Source organism: Lepisma saccharinum, chromosome 2 (genome assembly GCF_977018435.1).
Source record: "Lepisma saccharinum chromosome 2, izLepSacc3.1, whole genome shotgun sequence".
NCBI classification, from domain to species: Eukaryota; Metazoa; Arthropoda; class Insecta; order Zygentoma; family Lepismatidae; genus Lepisma; species Lepisma saccharinum.
The window spans coordinates 137,431,390-137,449,695 of record NC_139230.1 but is presented as its reverse complement, the minus strand read 5'-3'; the positions used below and the strand labels follow the sequence as shown (position 1 = coordinate 137,449,695).

Below are 18,306 nucleotides of genomic sequence, written 5' to 3'. Positions count from 1 at the left end.
GCCAGTAAAACATGTATTTTCTGACATTGTCTCTCCGATGCAAAAAAGCTCTTGCCTCCATTACCTTTGACTATGTGATCCAAATGTTCCGTCAGTGTTTCCAATGACGCCATTGTTTTCCCAGAACATGACAATTTTAGCTATGTTTGCCTAACCTAGCAGAACCTAACTTAACCTTGCCATGCATGGTTCATGGGGCTATTTATGAATGGTTTGTGGGGCTATACGTGCATGGTTTGTGGGTCTATCCGTAAATGGTGTGTGGGGATATGCATACATAGTTTGTGGGACTATCCATGCTTGGTTCGTGGAGTTTTGGAAAATACAAAATCTTTAACACGAAAATAGGATTTTTTCGGTTAAGAAGGTTGGCAACACTGCATACCCACAGATGATAGACAACGCTAGGCAAGCACAAACGATAAACAATCGTAATGTGAAAAATTATAATTATTTCAGTGAAAAAAGCAAAATTCCACCTTAAATAATGATATATTGTGATATGATATGATATAGTGAAAACACATTTCACTTGTTTATTTCCGAATTATTTACATTTTATTTTACATCTTATATGCATAGCGGAACATTTTTCAACTTGGGATTATGTTTCTTTCACTGACAAAAGCGTAATTTTTCAAATTACATGTATTTATTGTTCGTTGCTAATTCGCTTTCGTTACACACAATATGGCGGGAAAATCTTGACTCACATTGTCTATCGTCAGCTGACATGCAGTGTTTCCAAACTTATTAACCGAAAAATGCTGCACAAATTATTCACAGAGGGTTTTTAAATGAAAATTGATCCACAAACCATTCACGGAAGGTTAGGTTAGGTTCAGTTAGGTTAGGTTAGGTTAGGCAAACAGAAAATTAAATTGGAAAAAAAAATCACAATGCAACCTTTACTTATTAACAGAAAAATGCCGCACAAACAGAAAATTAAATTGGAAAAAAATTTCACAATGCAACCTTCACTTATTAACCGAAAAATGCCGCACAAACTATTCACAGAAGGTTCTTAAGCGAAAATTGATCAACAAACCAGTCACAGAAGGTTAGGTTAGGCAAACAGAAAATTAAATTGGAAAAAGAAAATTCACAATGCAACCTTAACACGTCATCTTGTAAAACTACCGCGTGGTTGCTACACTAACAGGGGGTTGCATAATCGAACGCACGGAACATTTCATTCACGTAATCGACGGTAATGGTGGTACGAGCTATCGTGCAACGGAGATACATTAATGTCGAAAATTACATTATTTACCGGCCGAATAAGTTACACGAATGGAAAAAACACTATTCAGAGCTTCCAAAAGTCCACAGGAACTCAAATCCGTAAGTAGTTTCCCATATTTTCTCCTGTAAATTTGAAGAAATGTGATTTCATTATATCATACTGTTACCAAATAATGTTTCACAATACATAATAGGTAAGTACGAATGTAAAAAATTACAAAATGGAAGAGTGAAATGTGTTTTCCCTATAACAGACTGGTACCCACAATTGTTTCGAATTTTCCAAAGCACTTCCTAATACTTCCATAAATTTGCAAAAATTATTAAATTTTCGGAACGGTTGCCAACTAAATAAATCAATCAGTAATGTGGTAAGCATAACGGAGCCTAATTATAATGTTAAGAGCACCAAACCTGACCCACCTAACCTACTCACATAAGCTTACTTGGGGGGGGGGGGGATTAGATAAAAAGTGCGCAAATATTAAATTAAGAAATCAGAAAACATGTTTAATGTGTGCTTGTAGACATGTATATAATTCGATTCATGTAGAAAATACGCATGTATCATGATGATATCAGAATTACATAATAAGAATCTGACCTTCCCCACCAGCAAAAAAAAAAAAAAAACATATTTACCAGAGCATTACACATTGTCACAGAACCTGCTGTTAGCATTTACAGTAACACTTTACTATACCAGAGACGGATTTCTTCAAATTTACAGGAGAAAGTACTTACGCCAATCATTGTCTGTAGCATTGTTGATGTTCGGGAATGTAGTTTAGATCCATTTTAATGCGAATGCATGTGGTTTTCTACGAAAATCTATTTCTCACATGCTATTGCTGCTGCCGCCATTTGCTTTCTGCACGAGAGCACAATACGCGCTATTGCTGTTGCTACAAGATGACATGTTGAGGATGGGTCGTGAAGTTGTTGCCGGGTGTGTAAGATGCCGTGGAATTTGTAATTCGACACGGAATCTTGAAGAAAGAAGTGGAATGCAGAACGTGAAAGGTTAAAATTAAAAGAATTCCGTGAATTTTCTTTCATCGAGAAAAACCCATGTTGTCCGTATATGCTAAATTGAACGAAAGGAGTGCTAATGGAACCTAACCTAACAGGCCTAACCTAACCTAGTAGGCATACCTCGTCTCCGTGATGGTTCGTGGGGCTATCGTGAAATTTTGGGCTAACGTCAACGGTTTTTGGGGCTACCCGTGGATGGTTTGTGGGAAATAAGGAACAACAGTAAGTACTCGTTAATGTAAGAAATAGACATTATTTTCGTTACAAATTCATTATTTCACCTAAAGAAATGTTCCGCAATGCAGAATAGTACGTTAGCAATGTAAAAAATTGCGAAATAAATCATTGATAGGTGTCTCTGGTATAGTAAAGTAGTACCGCATTTACTCATCTTTTCTTCCTTTTGACTTTGAATTTGTGCATTCAATGGTATTTCCTATATAAACACGGGTCAAAGTATTCCTACCTGGGTCACCTAAACATCTAGGTTATTTAAGATTTTCACGTCTTGAAACAAACATTATGATATAACGATTAAAAAAATAACACAATACTTGATTGTGCATGTGCACTAGGTCACTGGCCTTGTGTACTTTTCGACACCTTACCTTCAACATGGTACAAGAAATTCTCTGCACTAATTAGACATTTGGTGTTTGTCTTGATCAAGAACCTTGCGTTATCTTCTAACCGAATGCACAATTTTGCACTTCGAATACTGTTATAACTTGAAAGGGAAATCGCAGATGCCTTGCAAATACAAATTTTACTTTCGACATTGTGATCTGCAACGAGCGTGAAGTTAGCACCAGTCAGACATGTATAGATAATTCAATTCACGTACAGAATGCGTGTATATAATGATGATATCAAACAGAACTTGGGTGTAGCATACTTACCCACTACTTTTGGTTTCTGTATCCATTGGCGTCAAAACATCTCAATCTACCAATGCCGAATTCAATTATTTGTAATCGTAAATTGTCAGTTACCATAGGAACGATATATCGAATTTCAGTTTCGACTGCAGCAAATCGATACTCAAACAGTCCTCATTAATGAGCAATTCTATATAAACAAGAAACTCTGCCGGAGAAATGCACCAGCTTGTCAGGGACGTCGGAACCAGGAGGGGGCGACTTAACCCCCCACCCATCAACAAGGGAGGCAAGATAGTATTTTGCCCCACCGGTCGCGTGCTAAAAATGAGACTACATTTTTTCTAAATTATGTTTCGTTTTGTAAAAATTGGAAAAATATTCTTGCACTAGTTAAATGAACGTGGACTCAAGTTTTCGCTACCAACAAGAATTAAGTGACAAAAGATCCATGTGCAGATAAGAGTCACAGCCAAGTCTCAGCAAATCAAGTGTAACGTGCAATTATCCCCGTAGGAATTGAAGACTAAATTTGGCAAACGCTGTAAGTGCCACAATAATTCAAACACCGTTTTCCACGTTAAACTGTGAAATGTGCCATGCTTGATAATGTGGTAAACGTGAAATGTGGCTGGTAGCCCCTCTAAGTAGTCCAAAGCGTGTGTAAAGAGGTCACTAGTGTGCACGTTCTTACGGGCTGATGTGCGGAACGATGCGATTTCCCAACACTTTCGCTTTTGGCACTTACAACGTTTACCACTTTTAGTCCTCAATTCGTTGCTTCCGTTTCCAGTTTCCCTTTGCGATCAGTGTGAAACAATAAACCCAGAGTAACCCGATGGGAAGAGGGCAGAGAACAGCCTAATTTTAAATCTCTTCTTTTATATCTACAACTACATTGCACGGATGCAAGGCCTCAGAACCAGGATGACAGGTGGAGGTTGAGTCTTCTAGGTAAAAAGTTGAAGGTGGAATGCGAGACGAGCGGTGGTGTAGTCGGTAGGGCGTCTGACTGCCACGCGGAGATCCGGGTTCGATTTCCGAGGTGGATGATCTAAGGTATGATTTTTTCCGGTCCCACATAAATGGACTCCGGGGTTCACCCAGCCTCAAATCAATGAATAACCCTAGAGGTTAAATCTAAATGGCCAAGAAATAAAAGTTCATCCTTTGGTTGTTCCGCTTCTACCTACATGTGCTTTCAGTATTACCTGATGTGAAGAAAACACAGAGGAGAAGCAAGATTGTTTTGTTGCTCCCCCTCCTACAGTCACGCCCTAAAAAATGAGACTATATCTATTTCAACTTATCTTGGTTTTGAAGAATATTTGGAAAAATATTTTTTTTACACTAGATTTGTGAACGTGGACTCAAGTTTCCGTTAACAGCAAGAAGCATGTAACATCGTAGTCAAGTCTCTGGAAAATCAAGTATTTACTTAGGAATTCCCTGCTTCTGTTTTCAGTTTTGCTTTGATGCCTGCCAGGTTTTGTACCTGCAAGTGCGCTCACATATAAAAGTACTTCGGGACAGCGGGACAGAAGACAGCTTAACTTTAAATCTTCCGGTGCACTTTCCGAACACGAGCTTTCTTAGGACCCGTTGCTGTCAAAAAGGTCATCGGCCATGAGAAAAGGAAGGTGCACTTTGTCAGTTCCTGAAAATTCAAGTCAGGTTTCCTTTCCTTCCCATTCCAAATTTAGATTGATTGATTTGCTTTATTTGCTTTTTGTGCTATTTTTGGCTAAATTGCGAAGATAGGGATGAGTGACGATGTGATGAAATTGATGAATGGACACTCACAATCATCCACGTTCAGACCAGGATTCGAACCCGGGAGACCCCTGGCGTCGTAGCGCGATGTGCTAACCACTCCTCCTCCAAATTTAGACTTGGTCAGAGAACAAAGTTATTGTTCAGAGTAGAATAACTGCAGAAGGCGTGTTTCGGCATTTACTGTGGAAATTGTAATTATCAGTTTGGATTTCCTTCCGTACCTAGGGTTAAAACTTTTCATATATACGTGTAAATCATTTGCAGAAAGTTCAGAGACTGCAAGGTCGCGTCGGAAGATCACTGCACTGCATTTAGTCGCCTGATATGGAATCGAAAGACTGGTAAGTTTTACTTCTCTCCTTACGTTTTCTTTACTAATTTATATTTTCTGTATGGAAGGACAGAAAAAAGACGAGACTAGAGACAGACAAGTATCATCTCAATATACCATCAATTCTCTGCCCTTTCGGGCTTTAACGCTGCATACTTTGGAATGTATAAACCACTTCCTGTCGTGGGAAGGGAAGAACCGTGTATTTCTTGGCCATTTAGATTTATTAAAAGTTTACTCTTTGTTTTAAACGTCATGTTCAGGGTTGATTGCTTTGTTTTTGACCTCAGAGAGAAGTAACAACATTTATTCTTAAGTTCAAAGGTGATTTATTTTTACGTTGGGAGAAGTAATTGTTTAGTTTTAGGTGGCAAGGTAAGACTGCAACCCTGCCGCGCTCCCCTAGAAGTTATGTCAGAGAGAGCGGTCGTTTGCTCTTTTGGGTTCCATAAATACAGGATAGATTTTAAGCGCATATAGCGCCGAAAGTAAGAGCTATCGAGGTAATATTTATAAGGAAACGTTACTTGATTTTATGATATCTACCAGCACCCAAGCGTTGTTGAAGTTGTTTTGCGACACCCTGTATATATACCTGGATACAGTAGAGTCTTGTTTATCCGACATTCGCTTATCCGACATTCCTTATTATACGACATACCACCGGAAAAAAATCATCAATCGGCAACAAGAACTGCAAGTTGCGAGCGTGAGCGTAGTCTATTTTTAGTTTTTCCCGGCTCTACCGCATGGCGAGCCCATGGGCGTCAGGAAGGGGGAGGCAAGGGGGCCATGGCCCCCTCTGGAAAATGAAAGTCAACCAAAAAATATGTATTTCACACACATAATTTCATTTTAGCCACAGTAATATGTGTTAATTATTGCATGAACACCATAAATTTAAATTTAAGCAATGTTTTTTAGGGAACAACCCTATTTTGGGGGAAAATTTGCCTTCGTTTGCCCCCCTGGAAAAAAATACCTTCCTTGCCCCTCCATGGAAAAAATCCTGTGGACGTCCATGTGCGCGCCCGCCTACGCTATAACATGATTACTGTATTAGGTTCGTAGTGGGTAAAATTATAACATTAGTTTGACGTTTAATGGGCTTTTTTCGTAACACCTCCCTATTATCCGACATTTTCGCTTATCCGACGTTCTGTCGACCCGTTTATGACGGATAAGCGAGACTCTACTGTACATATATACAGGGTTAGTCAAAAGTATCGGGACAGGCCTGTAATAACGAGACGCATGGACGTAGGAAAATCACATGTTGCAAGTGGGTATTGGTGCGGAAACTGCATTGAATGGGGGGGGGGGGGTCCATCATGGCAGCCATCTTGGATTCCGCCATATTTCATATCACACAAAATTTTCAAATGGAAAGGAGTATGTATGGCACATCAGTTTAGGCTAGAATCGTCCCACAAACGACAATCCGATCTCATTTTGGACCTAGACTGCAAAAATTGAGATTTGTCTGAAAGAGACGCATGGGACGGCGTCAGGGGTGGGCATGGGTGGGCAAGTGCCCACCCAAAAATTCCTGTGCCCACCCGATTGCCCACCCAATCAAATTCACTAAGTACATATACTTACAGATATGTGAATTTTGCAATAAATAAGTGTATTCTTGTGTTCATTAGATGTATATTTTACTAATGTATATTATCTATACTAGAAATGTTCACATATCATCATCCCATAAAAAGCTGATTTAACTTTGTCATTAGAAAGCAAAAGGAATTACTAGAGATGTTGAAACAAGAAAACTGTGACCAATTGAATACTTTAATGATTAGAAGCAGCTAGTGGGCTTAGGAGGCGCAAAATTATGCAGGGTATGGTCAAAATTAGATCAGGATTTAGGGTGAGCTTCAGGGCTGCAGCTCCGGGCCTTCACTGGGAAAAAAACTGCCTTGAAAAGTACCACATGAAGAAAAAAATAGGTACTTTGGATGTGATGAAAAATGAAGAAATACTATAAATAAACACCTTGGCGAAAAGTCATAACTGAAACTGTGGAGGGGATTGGGGTGGGGTCTTGATATTGTAAGCTCCAGGTCTTCACATATATAAATCCCGACATGCGTATGATTAAAATGATCTCTAAATTATAAAAACCTCAGCGTTGCTCACAGGGAACTTGTTATATTATCACCATAAAAGATGTGTTCATTGAAGAGGTTGTATTGCCAGAGACAAATGGGACTTTCGGAAAACAACGTTATCGTTCACGGAGTTAACTGCCCTGATCCAACAATGAAACACTGCGAAATTTAAACTACCACCTCAACTTTCGAAGTGGTATGAACTAATGAAACTCCACTTTCGGAAGAGTAAGTTGTTGCTGATTCGATTGATTTGTTCTACGTGAAGTCACTTTTCTGCTAATTTTGGCTAATGGCGACAATGAGGTTCAATGGTGATTACATGAAAGTGACGAAGGGGGGAAAACAACGCAGACATTAAAAATACAACCCCCCCCCACAAATTATTATTTTGACTGTGGTTCTAGGCGCCAGAGACTCGTTCGCCTGCAAGATTAAAGTTTCCACGGTATACTGCGCAGGATAGAGGTTGACATTTGAGCGCTTTCGAAAAGGTCACGCCATACAACCCAAGTCGTGAAAAGAAATGAATTACTGGGTATGGTGATCAATTTCGATGAATTCCTTGTGTCCAAAATCACATTCCTCAAAATGCAAACTATTTGTTACCTCAGTGCATGTGTTCATCTAACCATACGTGTATCACTTCTCCCGCATGAGTAACGAAGACTTCAGGAAACGAATAACAACTTAGCTAACAGATTTTTCAATGTTACTTGATTATTACTTTTGGGTGATATTTTGTCAAAATAGCCCTTCATAAATCTGGGGATACTTTATGCAGAATGAAAAAAGAATTGGTTTTTCCGTGTGTGTGTGTTTACGTTCCCAATAAGACATTAATTTTTTATCCAAATATCTAGTGGCGGCAATTAGGAGCACACATTTTGTCACTTGTTGCACCCGCACTATGGCCTCTTAATTCTAAGGGGTGTAAGGGGTGACCTTCCACGTAGTACACCCAAATGTCAACCTCACTTCCACGTTAGTACACCCTGGACTGCAGACTAACGAGGCTCTGGCGACTGGCCCCATGGCCAGTATAATTTTGTTTGTATTGTCCTGTTGTCCTTATGTGTGCTGAGTGCCCGTTTACAGCCTCGGCTTTTAACAGAAGTCAGAACATTTTAAGATTTTTAATTATGCAACGTTAGAGTTGTTGCTTGTAATGATAAGGGGCTGGCCCCCGTATAATGTGACGGGAGCAAAGTAGCCTAAGTGCTGACGCTCCCACATTTTTAAAATCAAATCAAATCAAATCAAATCTTAATTCTAAGACTTTTCTACCAAAAAAGTAAACTGTCCTTGCCGCAAGTTTTGGCACCCGATAGCCGTTACTGCAAACATTCAGATCATTTGTCAGTTGTAATAACCTTATAAGCCAAGAAAAGTGATCATTAACCACCAAGTTTCAGTCAAAAACTCATATGATGATTGATTGATTGATTGATTTAGTTTATTTTACTTCGCGTTTTGTGCCTCTTGGCTAATTTGCGAAGATGGGGATGAGTGATGAAATTATGAAATTGATGAATGGACATTCACAAACAACCAAGCCCGACCGGGATTCGAACCCGGGACCCTTGGCGTCGCAGGAACATGCATTTAAATTACGAAAAAGTAATTTCATCCTTCACCATTGTCTACCATCACAATTTCTATCACTGTCGCCTAATGTATAAAGTGGAGTAGGTATGTGCCTTGTAATTTTGCACTTGAAGGACAAAATGTGATGCAACCAATTCACATTTATTTCACTACATTGACATGAAGGAAAGAATGTGATTAGAATGTATAGCTGCGCACACACAAACACTTACCTTGAAATAATTGTGTCTATCGGAGACAAAGAAGTGGAACAAGATGCGAGAATAGATTAGAAAAGGAAGAGGAAAGACACCAAACACACACATACATGTGATGTGTGTGTGCATGGCAGTTAAGAGAAACATTTGAAGAATGGAACGAGAGAAAGTGAAAGGGAGAAAGAGGTAACAAGCTGAGATAGAAAGCTATAAGAAGGCATTAGGGAGTAAAACAGAAAAAATGAAAAGGAGACGGAAAAGAAGTGAAGATAAATCGGGAGTGTAAGAGAGAAGAGAGAAGGGGATACATATGCATGTATGTCGTAGATATGTGTGTCTTACATGCATATATATATATATATATATATGGCCTTACATTTATACCTGCCCACCGGTCGAAAATTTCTGGCGCCGCCCCTGGGCGGAGGACAATCAGATGTTGCAAGTGGGTTTTGATACGGAAACTGCAATGAATGGGGGTGTGGCCATCATGGCAGCCATCTTGGATTCCGTCATATTGGATATCACACAATATTTTCAAATGGAAAGGGTCATGTATGACACATCAATTTAGGCTAGAATTGTTCCACAAACGATAATCCGAACTCATTTTGGACCTATCGCCATTCGTGGAAGAGATAGGGTGTGCTACGTTTGACTGCACAAAATGAGATTTGTCTGAAAGAATTGTTTACTGTATTCCTGTGGGTAACTGTACACTGCAAATTACAGAGAGCTTGAACAAGAAAACTTACAGAATGCCTGAAAGCAATTGCTCAAACTGCTTCCCGTCGACTGTCTGACAGTATGCCAACCTATCGTAAAAACTGCAAAGTGCACGTTGTAGCATATCCCGAGAAAGTCCTCCACAATGCGATTCCGTAGATCATTCAGGGAGTGTTGTTTGGTGCGATACACTTTGTCCTTCATGTACCCCAATAAAGTAATCCAGGGGTGATAGATCGGGAGATCTTGCAGGCCATTCGATCATACCTCGTCTTCCAATCCATCGTTGTGGAAAGGTTTCATGTAAGTATTGTTGAACATCCCGTCCATAGTGTGGAGACGTTTACAAACAATGAAGTCAGTGGCGGCTTGTAACCTCACATTCGCAATTATCTCGAAAAGGGCTCGTTTGCAGACCCATGTTTACTGAGACTTTTTTTTGCTTCTATTCTCGTGTACTTTCAACTGTGTCAGTTTGCGCTATTACTTATGATACACCCTGTATATACATTGGGGGAAGATATTGTAGAAACTGGTTGATGGATTTGAAAACCTGCCCCCTCCCCCCCGCTCCAAAATATGTTCCGACGTCCCTGGTCTGTGTGATTCCAATGTGAGGAAAGTGAACCAAAAGTGGCCATAGTTAAACTTCTAGAGCAATTTACAAACCTCTAATGAGGGATAAATTTTTGAAATTAAAAGAAATAACTTCTATAACTAATTAACGTGCACCAAATTGATATTTTTGTAAAATTGCTTGTAACTTTAAGAAAATAATTACTAAACCGTTACATCTGGTCCCAAGGTGGCCCATGGATCCCGAAGTTGGCCCACGGCTTATAGTTGCTTAGAAATGATGCTTGTGCTCAAGAAAACATATCTATTCTTGTTTATTCGCGTTTCTACAATTATTAGAGAAAATTGTTGGTCTCAAACTTTGGTTGTTGACATGCATTATACAGTAACAACGAATAACCGACCACCGTGGAGGAGTGGGAGGGGTGACTAGCACAGTACCTACCACGCCAGGGGATTCCGGCTTCGAATCATGGCCGTATTTAGAGGGGGGGTTATGGTTCAAACCCCCCCAAAACTTCTGGCATGTTGGATTAATGGAAGTTCAAAAACCAAAATTTGTAACACATTTTCAAAAATTTATTCTCAGTTTTACACAAATACAACAGGGAGACAATGCTGAAATGATACCGCTAGAATTTTCAAACATTTTGAATTCTGAAATTTGAGGGAAACGGGTTTAATTCTTGCAGTTGACCTGCAACTACTTCATTTTCACTTCTGCTGTCCTCTTTCCAGTGCTGTTCCTGGATCTGACTGACAATTCCGTTGTGATTGTTCCAAAATACCCAATGGTAACACTGTTAATCCTTGTTTCCATGTTAATAAAACATTCAAATGCTGACCGAGCAAATTTATTGTATAAAAAATATACACTAAAAACGTAACATTTCCGCCCTCTGACTGGGTCTTCTTCAGACGAAGATCTCTTTCAATTTATTGTGAATCTTCATCTGAAGAACACCCTGCCAGAGGGCGGAAACATTACGTTTTTAGTGTATAGTTTTTTATACAATAAATTTGCCTTAGTCAGCATTGAATGTTTTATTTTTAACCAAAATTCCCGTTCCAACTTTTTAATTCCCTGTTCGATATGGGTTTAAATCCCCCTTGATTAGAGTTCAAACCTAGAATATACATCTTCGTAGTGCGTTATTCACTATCCTTCACCCAGCGGTCGATATAGTACATATATTTAGCCTATGTGCGGTCCTATAAAACACATACTTGTATGGTGCATAGTGGCTTTATATAATGCTGTTTGGTAGGAACAATATGAGCGTCGGAAAGTGGGATCGAACTGGTTCATAGAACCGCCCCTCCTGCCTCCCCCGAATTGACATCGTTTATTGCAAGTTACAAAATAGCAGGACGTTTGTTAGTTTTATTGTTAATAACGGAAATAAAGTCTTGTTAGTTAATATTCGAACATAATAACCAAAGAAAAACAACGTTAGATCGAAAAATTGAGGTTACAATACTGGCACCAGTTTATGTTTTACCATTTAATCCAAAGAATATCTGGCTCCAGTTTTCAAAATTCCAAAAAATAAGTTTTGTGAATGGTCAAACAACTTAAACTTCATGACTAAAATTTCTCTTGCTTTTAAAGCTTTTTCATGAAGGTATCTAAAATTTAATAACAAAATATAATAACAGTGCCTTTCAGTACACACTGCATGAAACATACAAAAAAATAATAAAAACAGTTGTGCTGCATATTCACACTTCTGATGGATAGAGTAGATAAGTCTCCTCAAGGATATAAGGATAGCAATAATAATAATAATACATTTGGAAAGAAATAGTTTATTATTATGAAATTTTAATTATTATTATTTAATAATTGAAGACTAAAATTGGTAAACGCTGTAAGTGCAACAAGAATTCAAACACAATTATCCACTTGAGACTGTGAAATGTGCCATGCTTGATAATGTGGTAAACGTGAAAAGCCCTCTAAGTAGTTCAAAGGGCGTGTAAAAAGGCACTAGTGTGAACGTTCGTACGGGCTGATGTGCGGAACGATGCGATTTCCCACTTTCGCTTTTGGCACTTACAACGTTTACCACTTTTAGTCCTCAATTATTATTGTTATTATTTCTATCATTCAAATTTCTTGGGACACACATGGGAACAATTATGAGTGAACCCCCCGAATTTTTTTCCTGCCTACGGCCATGCTTCGAATCCCGACCTTGGTATGAGTGTTCCTTGTAAGTGTCACTTCATCAATTTCATCATATCATCACTCATTCTCATCTTAGCGATTAGCCAAATGTGCCAGAAAAGCTAAGTTAAATATTCCAAATCAGCTATGGGTCACAGGAACTGGCTTCTTTCAAACAAAACTAGGTATAGGTATCGTTGCTTTGACACAAAAAACATTTTTACAATGTAACTACATGATCAAAAGGATTAAATGAACTTTCAAATTATGAACATTCATTGATGTCAAGGATCTACAAACAGATATTTCTTACTTACCCGAAAATAATAACGACGGTCGACTGATCTGCTCGCTCCTCAAAACAATAACTTTCATAAAATGGTTTCTGGCAGCCCGAGATAGTTGGTTTTCTGTATGGTGTACCTGAGCGGGGCTGGGTACATTAATGTAATGCCATTTGTTAGCTGCATTAAATACTAATATGATTTTCGTAAAGTGGGCCACCTTGGGAACGAGGGCTAACTTTGGCTCACCTACCTTATTCAAAAATTCTAATTCAATTCAATTCAATTTATGTATATTTTAAATATGCAATACAAGGTGCGGAGTTTGCATTTGCCACTTCACATACTCATACTTGAAATATATCTACAAACACAATTCACAAATGTTACGGGATATATTAATCCATGAGAAAATGTTAATTGTACGTATAAGAATTTCAAACTTAAATTTAACTAAACAACTTCAAGATAACTTGCAATAATCTTCCGTCTGCCAGATAGATTGTTCTGTAAAAGACAATAACCACTTGGGAGTATCCTGTTTTACTTTCTACGCAGGATTCTTTTCCTTCTTCGTTAAAAAATAAAAGCTAAACTGTGAAAAACTTTCCTCAGGGAATTTATACATATGTGTAAATTCAATGGGATTTTGAATAATAAATGTTGTAATTTTTCACGTCTACGGAAAAAAATTCACGCAGGATTGACGCATAATTCCGGAAGGCAATAATTCATACATAATTCCCGGAATTCAAGGAATTCGCGGTGAGTAGCCACCCTGATATTGTGATATTTTTGAAAATGATGTATATAAATTAAAATTTGCTTAGAAAATTAATATCACTGTTCTACAAAGTTTCTTTTCTTATTTGAAAATAAATGTTCCGAAGGAATTTGGTATGGAAAATTCAAATCGGTAATTAGAATTCCTCTTCCGACTTCCTCTGCAAGTGGTATACCCGTGACAGAAGAACCACTACACAAAAAATAATTGGTCTCAATGAAATTGACTAGTAGGAGAAAAAATATACAGCGTGTGATGTTCCTCTTCCCCCTCTTCACACCAAGCTACGAAACAATTTGTAAAGGTTATAAACACAACTGGAAGAAGATTTAGGTGTATTTCAAACAAATTACTTCGTCTTTCATCAGCAAAGGGAAAGGAAGGTACTTTGTGGGACCTCAAATTAGAGAACGTCAGCAAATCCAAGTTTGAAGCACGTCTAACAGACAAAGGAAAAGGAGCATGGATATAATGTTATATGCAATATAAATTGCAAAAATGTTCTTATAATTTTGGAAAATAAGTATTATATAACAATTCTGTGTGCGAATATTGTGTCACATATCACATTTTTAACTTTTAAACATAATATACTAAATTTAGAGAAAGGATGATTGAAAATTATTCCATGAGTTCACTGAGTATTCACCTTAAAATTGCAAGAATTTTAGAAAAAATTAAAATCACCATTACTCGTAATGAAAAACTAAATATGCAACTTTCTAATAGTCTGGAGGGAGTAATGTTTGTGTAATGCCCTTTTTGTGTATCTTGTTACTTTTGTACTTGATACAGAGTCTGATGAAGACCTTGCTAGAAGGTTGAAACGTTACGTTTAGTTTATGTTTTTAATAAAATAAATTACTGCCTTGGTCAGCATATTAAGTTTTTCATAATCATGGAAACAAGGCTTAATGGTGTTATAATTACTCGTAAACTATCCCTGACAGAGAAAATCTAAATACAGATTTGAAATCAGCGCAAAATTTGCAATAGGAATCAGAACTGTTTCCTCCAGAAAAAAAGATAAAAGTATTTGTTTTGTAGAACAGTGTATTTAGTTGTTCTGCAGCCTATACAACTATTACAATTTGCCGCCCACCGTGGCGGAGTGGTTAGCACATTGCGCTACGACGCTAGGGATCCCAGCTTCGAATCCTGGACTGGGCATGAATGTTTGTGAGTGTCCATTCATCAATTTCATCATATCATCACTCATCCCAATCTTCGCAAATTATCCAAAAGAGACACAAAAAGCGATGTAAAATAAAGCAAATCAATCAATCATCCTATTACAATTTATTACGGTTCTTTGGAAATTTTGTTTTGAACGATTGTACCTAATCAGTAAATTTCAGAAATTTTAAACACTACATTAACACCACTATGTTAGTGACACAAGCCTGCATGGCAAGATTTTGTTCAACATATTACAACATAAGATAATTTGAACGAAAACCGATGTTGTTGGTCGCAATTTAGTTTTTACGTGCGCTTAGCACACTCTTTCACACACAACTTGTCACAGAAAAACAGAAAACATCTTCAGAACTTCATAAAAATTTGTATATGTTGCAGTTGAGTTAGTATCAGAATCACTCAACCACTTAAGCAATTCTGCAGGAAGTCGATTTTCACCCGCAAAACTGTTTAAAAGTCTGACTCCGCATATAGCTTGGGCACACTGAACGGAGCATACATAAGTCTGAGATCTTCTTCATTAGGTTTGAATGTAAAAACCTGTTTACTGCATTCACCAGATTTACAGTTTCCTGACTGAAACGTACGTACAGCGATGATGATGATGAGGGAGTCAAGCAGGAGGTAAAGATTTTTCTCTTTCGAATTCTCCTCTTTTGATTTGAACTAGATTTCATTTTGCCACATATCTTGTTGTCGGTGATATATTTTGTTTCTCTTGATTGGAGGCATTTCACAATCCAAGTCATTACATATTTCAAGAGCGTTTGTGAATATAGTTTCGTACAATGCGTTATCCTCACGTAGGTTTGTTAGAATGGATTCAAGATGCCTCACGTTGTCCATTGCCAACAACAGGTCTGTCTATGATGAATGTAAAGACCTTCTAACTATATTAATTGTGGTTAAAATATGAGGCAATAAAATATCTCTGGACATATTATGAATGGAAATGCACTCATATGCAAAAACAGTCCTTTTGCTTTCGCCTTCACTTCAACTGCTTTCGTGTTTGGGTCAATTTCTTGAATAGCTGCTATCAAATAGGAATTATTTTATGAGGGGTTAAAGCATCGGAATGGCCACGGGGCTAATTGAGCTACTTTTGGATTGTTCCAAAAAAGTCAAATGCAACACTGTATAAATTGTTGGGCTGTTTAAATTAGCCTTTGTGGTTTAGAGACTAATTTATATATAAACACGATTCTTACAGCAGATTCAAAACAACTACACATAATTAATTCATTTCCAAAGTGAATAGTTACAATATTCTTCAGCAGCATAGAGGCAGCATAGCTGACGAATAAAGTATATGACACTGTTAATAACAATAAATTTGGTAGAGAACGAACTGGGATAGTCCAATTACAAAGGAAATTGTGTCCCCTACCCGACCCTCTAATTTACTTGGAACTTTCATCGCTTGAAAACACTTAATTTTATTGAAAAAACGGCGACAAGATTCCTCTGCACTAAATTTCTAGGTGGAAGTACTAGGGGGGGGCAACTGCTTCCGTTGACTCCCCCCCTCCGTGAGCACACCTATGTGAGCCAGAGCAAATTGAATGTGGGTACCATCCTAAGTGCCGAATTAACCCTTAACTACTACGGACCGTCTCTCTGACCGCGTTGGATTTATTTTTTTGCATTATTTCTCGCACCCCTCCAACCACAAGTGGACCCTCCCTTCCCCATGCCTTTCAGTTGGGAGGCTGGCTGCATATTTCAGTTTCGCACTTATGCCTAGCCATTCACCAGGGCAAGACGACATTAATGAGAATTACACATTCTAATATCAATCCGTAGCTTGGATATTTATTTTTGCGGTCGAGTTATTATTAAATACAATAAGAGGGAATATTTTTCACGATTAGACATTGAAACAAGGGCGTGCCAAGAAGGGGTGAACATTCGAACTGTCTTCGAAATTTTTGTTTTTGAGAAATTGACGTGTTTAGGTGTTTTAATTGCCACCCCAGTGACCGAGCGCGTTTAGTGATTGACTCACGATCTCGCCACCGAAGTTTTGGGTTCGATTCCAGTCCGAAAAGGGTGGTTACTTCTGTGCGTCTCTTCATCATTTTATTCTAATCAGCATTTGTACCCATGTTCGCAATTAGTCTAAAGAAGTGCAACCTAAAGCAGTATTAAGTAAGAAACATAGAAATATATCTCTATCAAATCGTGAAGTTACCCTTTCCAAATACCTACAGACAGGGTCGGCCATAGGTGGGTGAGGCGTTTGAGACATAAAATATAGGCAGATCCTGTAACCAAAATTTTTCAGTGGTCTAAAAATGTAAAAGATTTTTTCTTGTCCCTTAGTCTGAAGTATGGATATCCTATGTAATCACAATATAAGGATTATTTTACACTTAATAAACAACTGAGTTATATAAATATTTCGTATTACGTATTATCTAGAAGCAATAAGCAGAACATGCTGAAGCTACAGTTTGGGAGGGAAGAATATCAGTGTGGTATCTAACCTCAACGAGAAGCCTTTCTAACCTACACTTGCACTGTTTTATGTAAACAATTTATCGTACTGTAAAAAGGAAACAAGCTGACTTCCATGTTCTAGAGATTCGAATATTGTTTCACAAAAATAGGTGTCCAGGGCTGGAATAGATGGTTATTATTGTGAGAAAAGAAAGAATGTGCGAGTAAAGACTAGATTAGGTCTGTACTGATTTATTGAACATGCGTATTTTTGTAGAAAGTAAATATTTATTTTCTTGAACTTGTTTGGATGGTCAATCAGGGGGATAGAGCTATTCTTTCAAGGGGTCTTGGGTTCGATCGCCTTTTGAGGCACATTGCACCGTTGTTCGGATCCAAATATAAACTGTAGGTTCAGTTGAGATTGGCCCATCTGAGGATAAAGTTCATTCAAATCAAACTTTCAAATATATTCTCGACCCTAAACTTGGTGATAATAGAACATTTGATTCTTCAAAAACATTGAAGGCTCAATAATATATCCAAAAACCTGGCAGTTGGAAGGGGTGATCGCCCATAACGTCCTCCCCGTGAAAACGAGCCTGCCGTGAGTCAACTTCAAAATCTCAAAAAAGAAACATACTTCTAACCTCTATTGACTAGAACATCATATGAACTTCATTTTGGCTGCAAAATAAGTAACCAGGATAAATCTTTGCCTCTCATACCTACTGTGCTTCCTGTGTGACACTGTCATGTGTGGTTGAAAGAGTTTGTCACATGCCATTCGGAGTGCCCATTTAGAGAAAACCGTTGAACCACTCAAAGGATTGCTACTCTTACGTTACAAAAATTACTGAAATCACTACGAAGACTAGACATATCGTTAAATACTATGCTATTCCTTCAGCTAGAAGGCATGTTCCTTACAGCCCAGCCC

General features: G+C 38.1%; 1 protein-coding gene across 2 annotated transcripts in view; it reads right to left on the bottom strand.

Annotated features, from left to right (window-relative positions):
* Positions 1–3,308, bottom strand: part of LOC145984133 (uncharacterized) — a 126,473-nt gene extending 123,165 nt beyond the window's left edge. Inside the window, exon 1 of one of the 2 annotated variants that reach the window (XM_083117573.1) lies at positions 3,180–3,308. In XM_083117573.1, coding sequence (XP_082973699.1) covers positions 3,180–3,205 — 26 coding nt within the window. In that variant the 5' untranslated portion in view covers positions 3,206–3,308. Of the gene's footprint in view, positions 1–2,888; positions 2,976–3,179 lie in introns of those variants that run through there. The other variant, XM_083117574.1, reaches the window with a different exon arrangement.
* Positions 3,309–18,306: the final 14,998 nt, after the last annotated feature.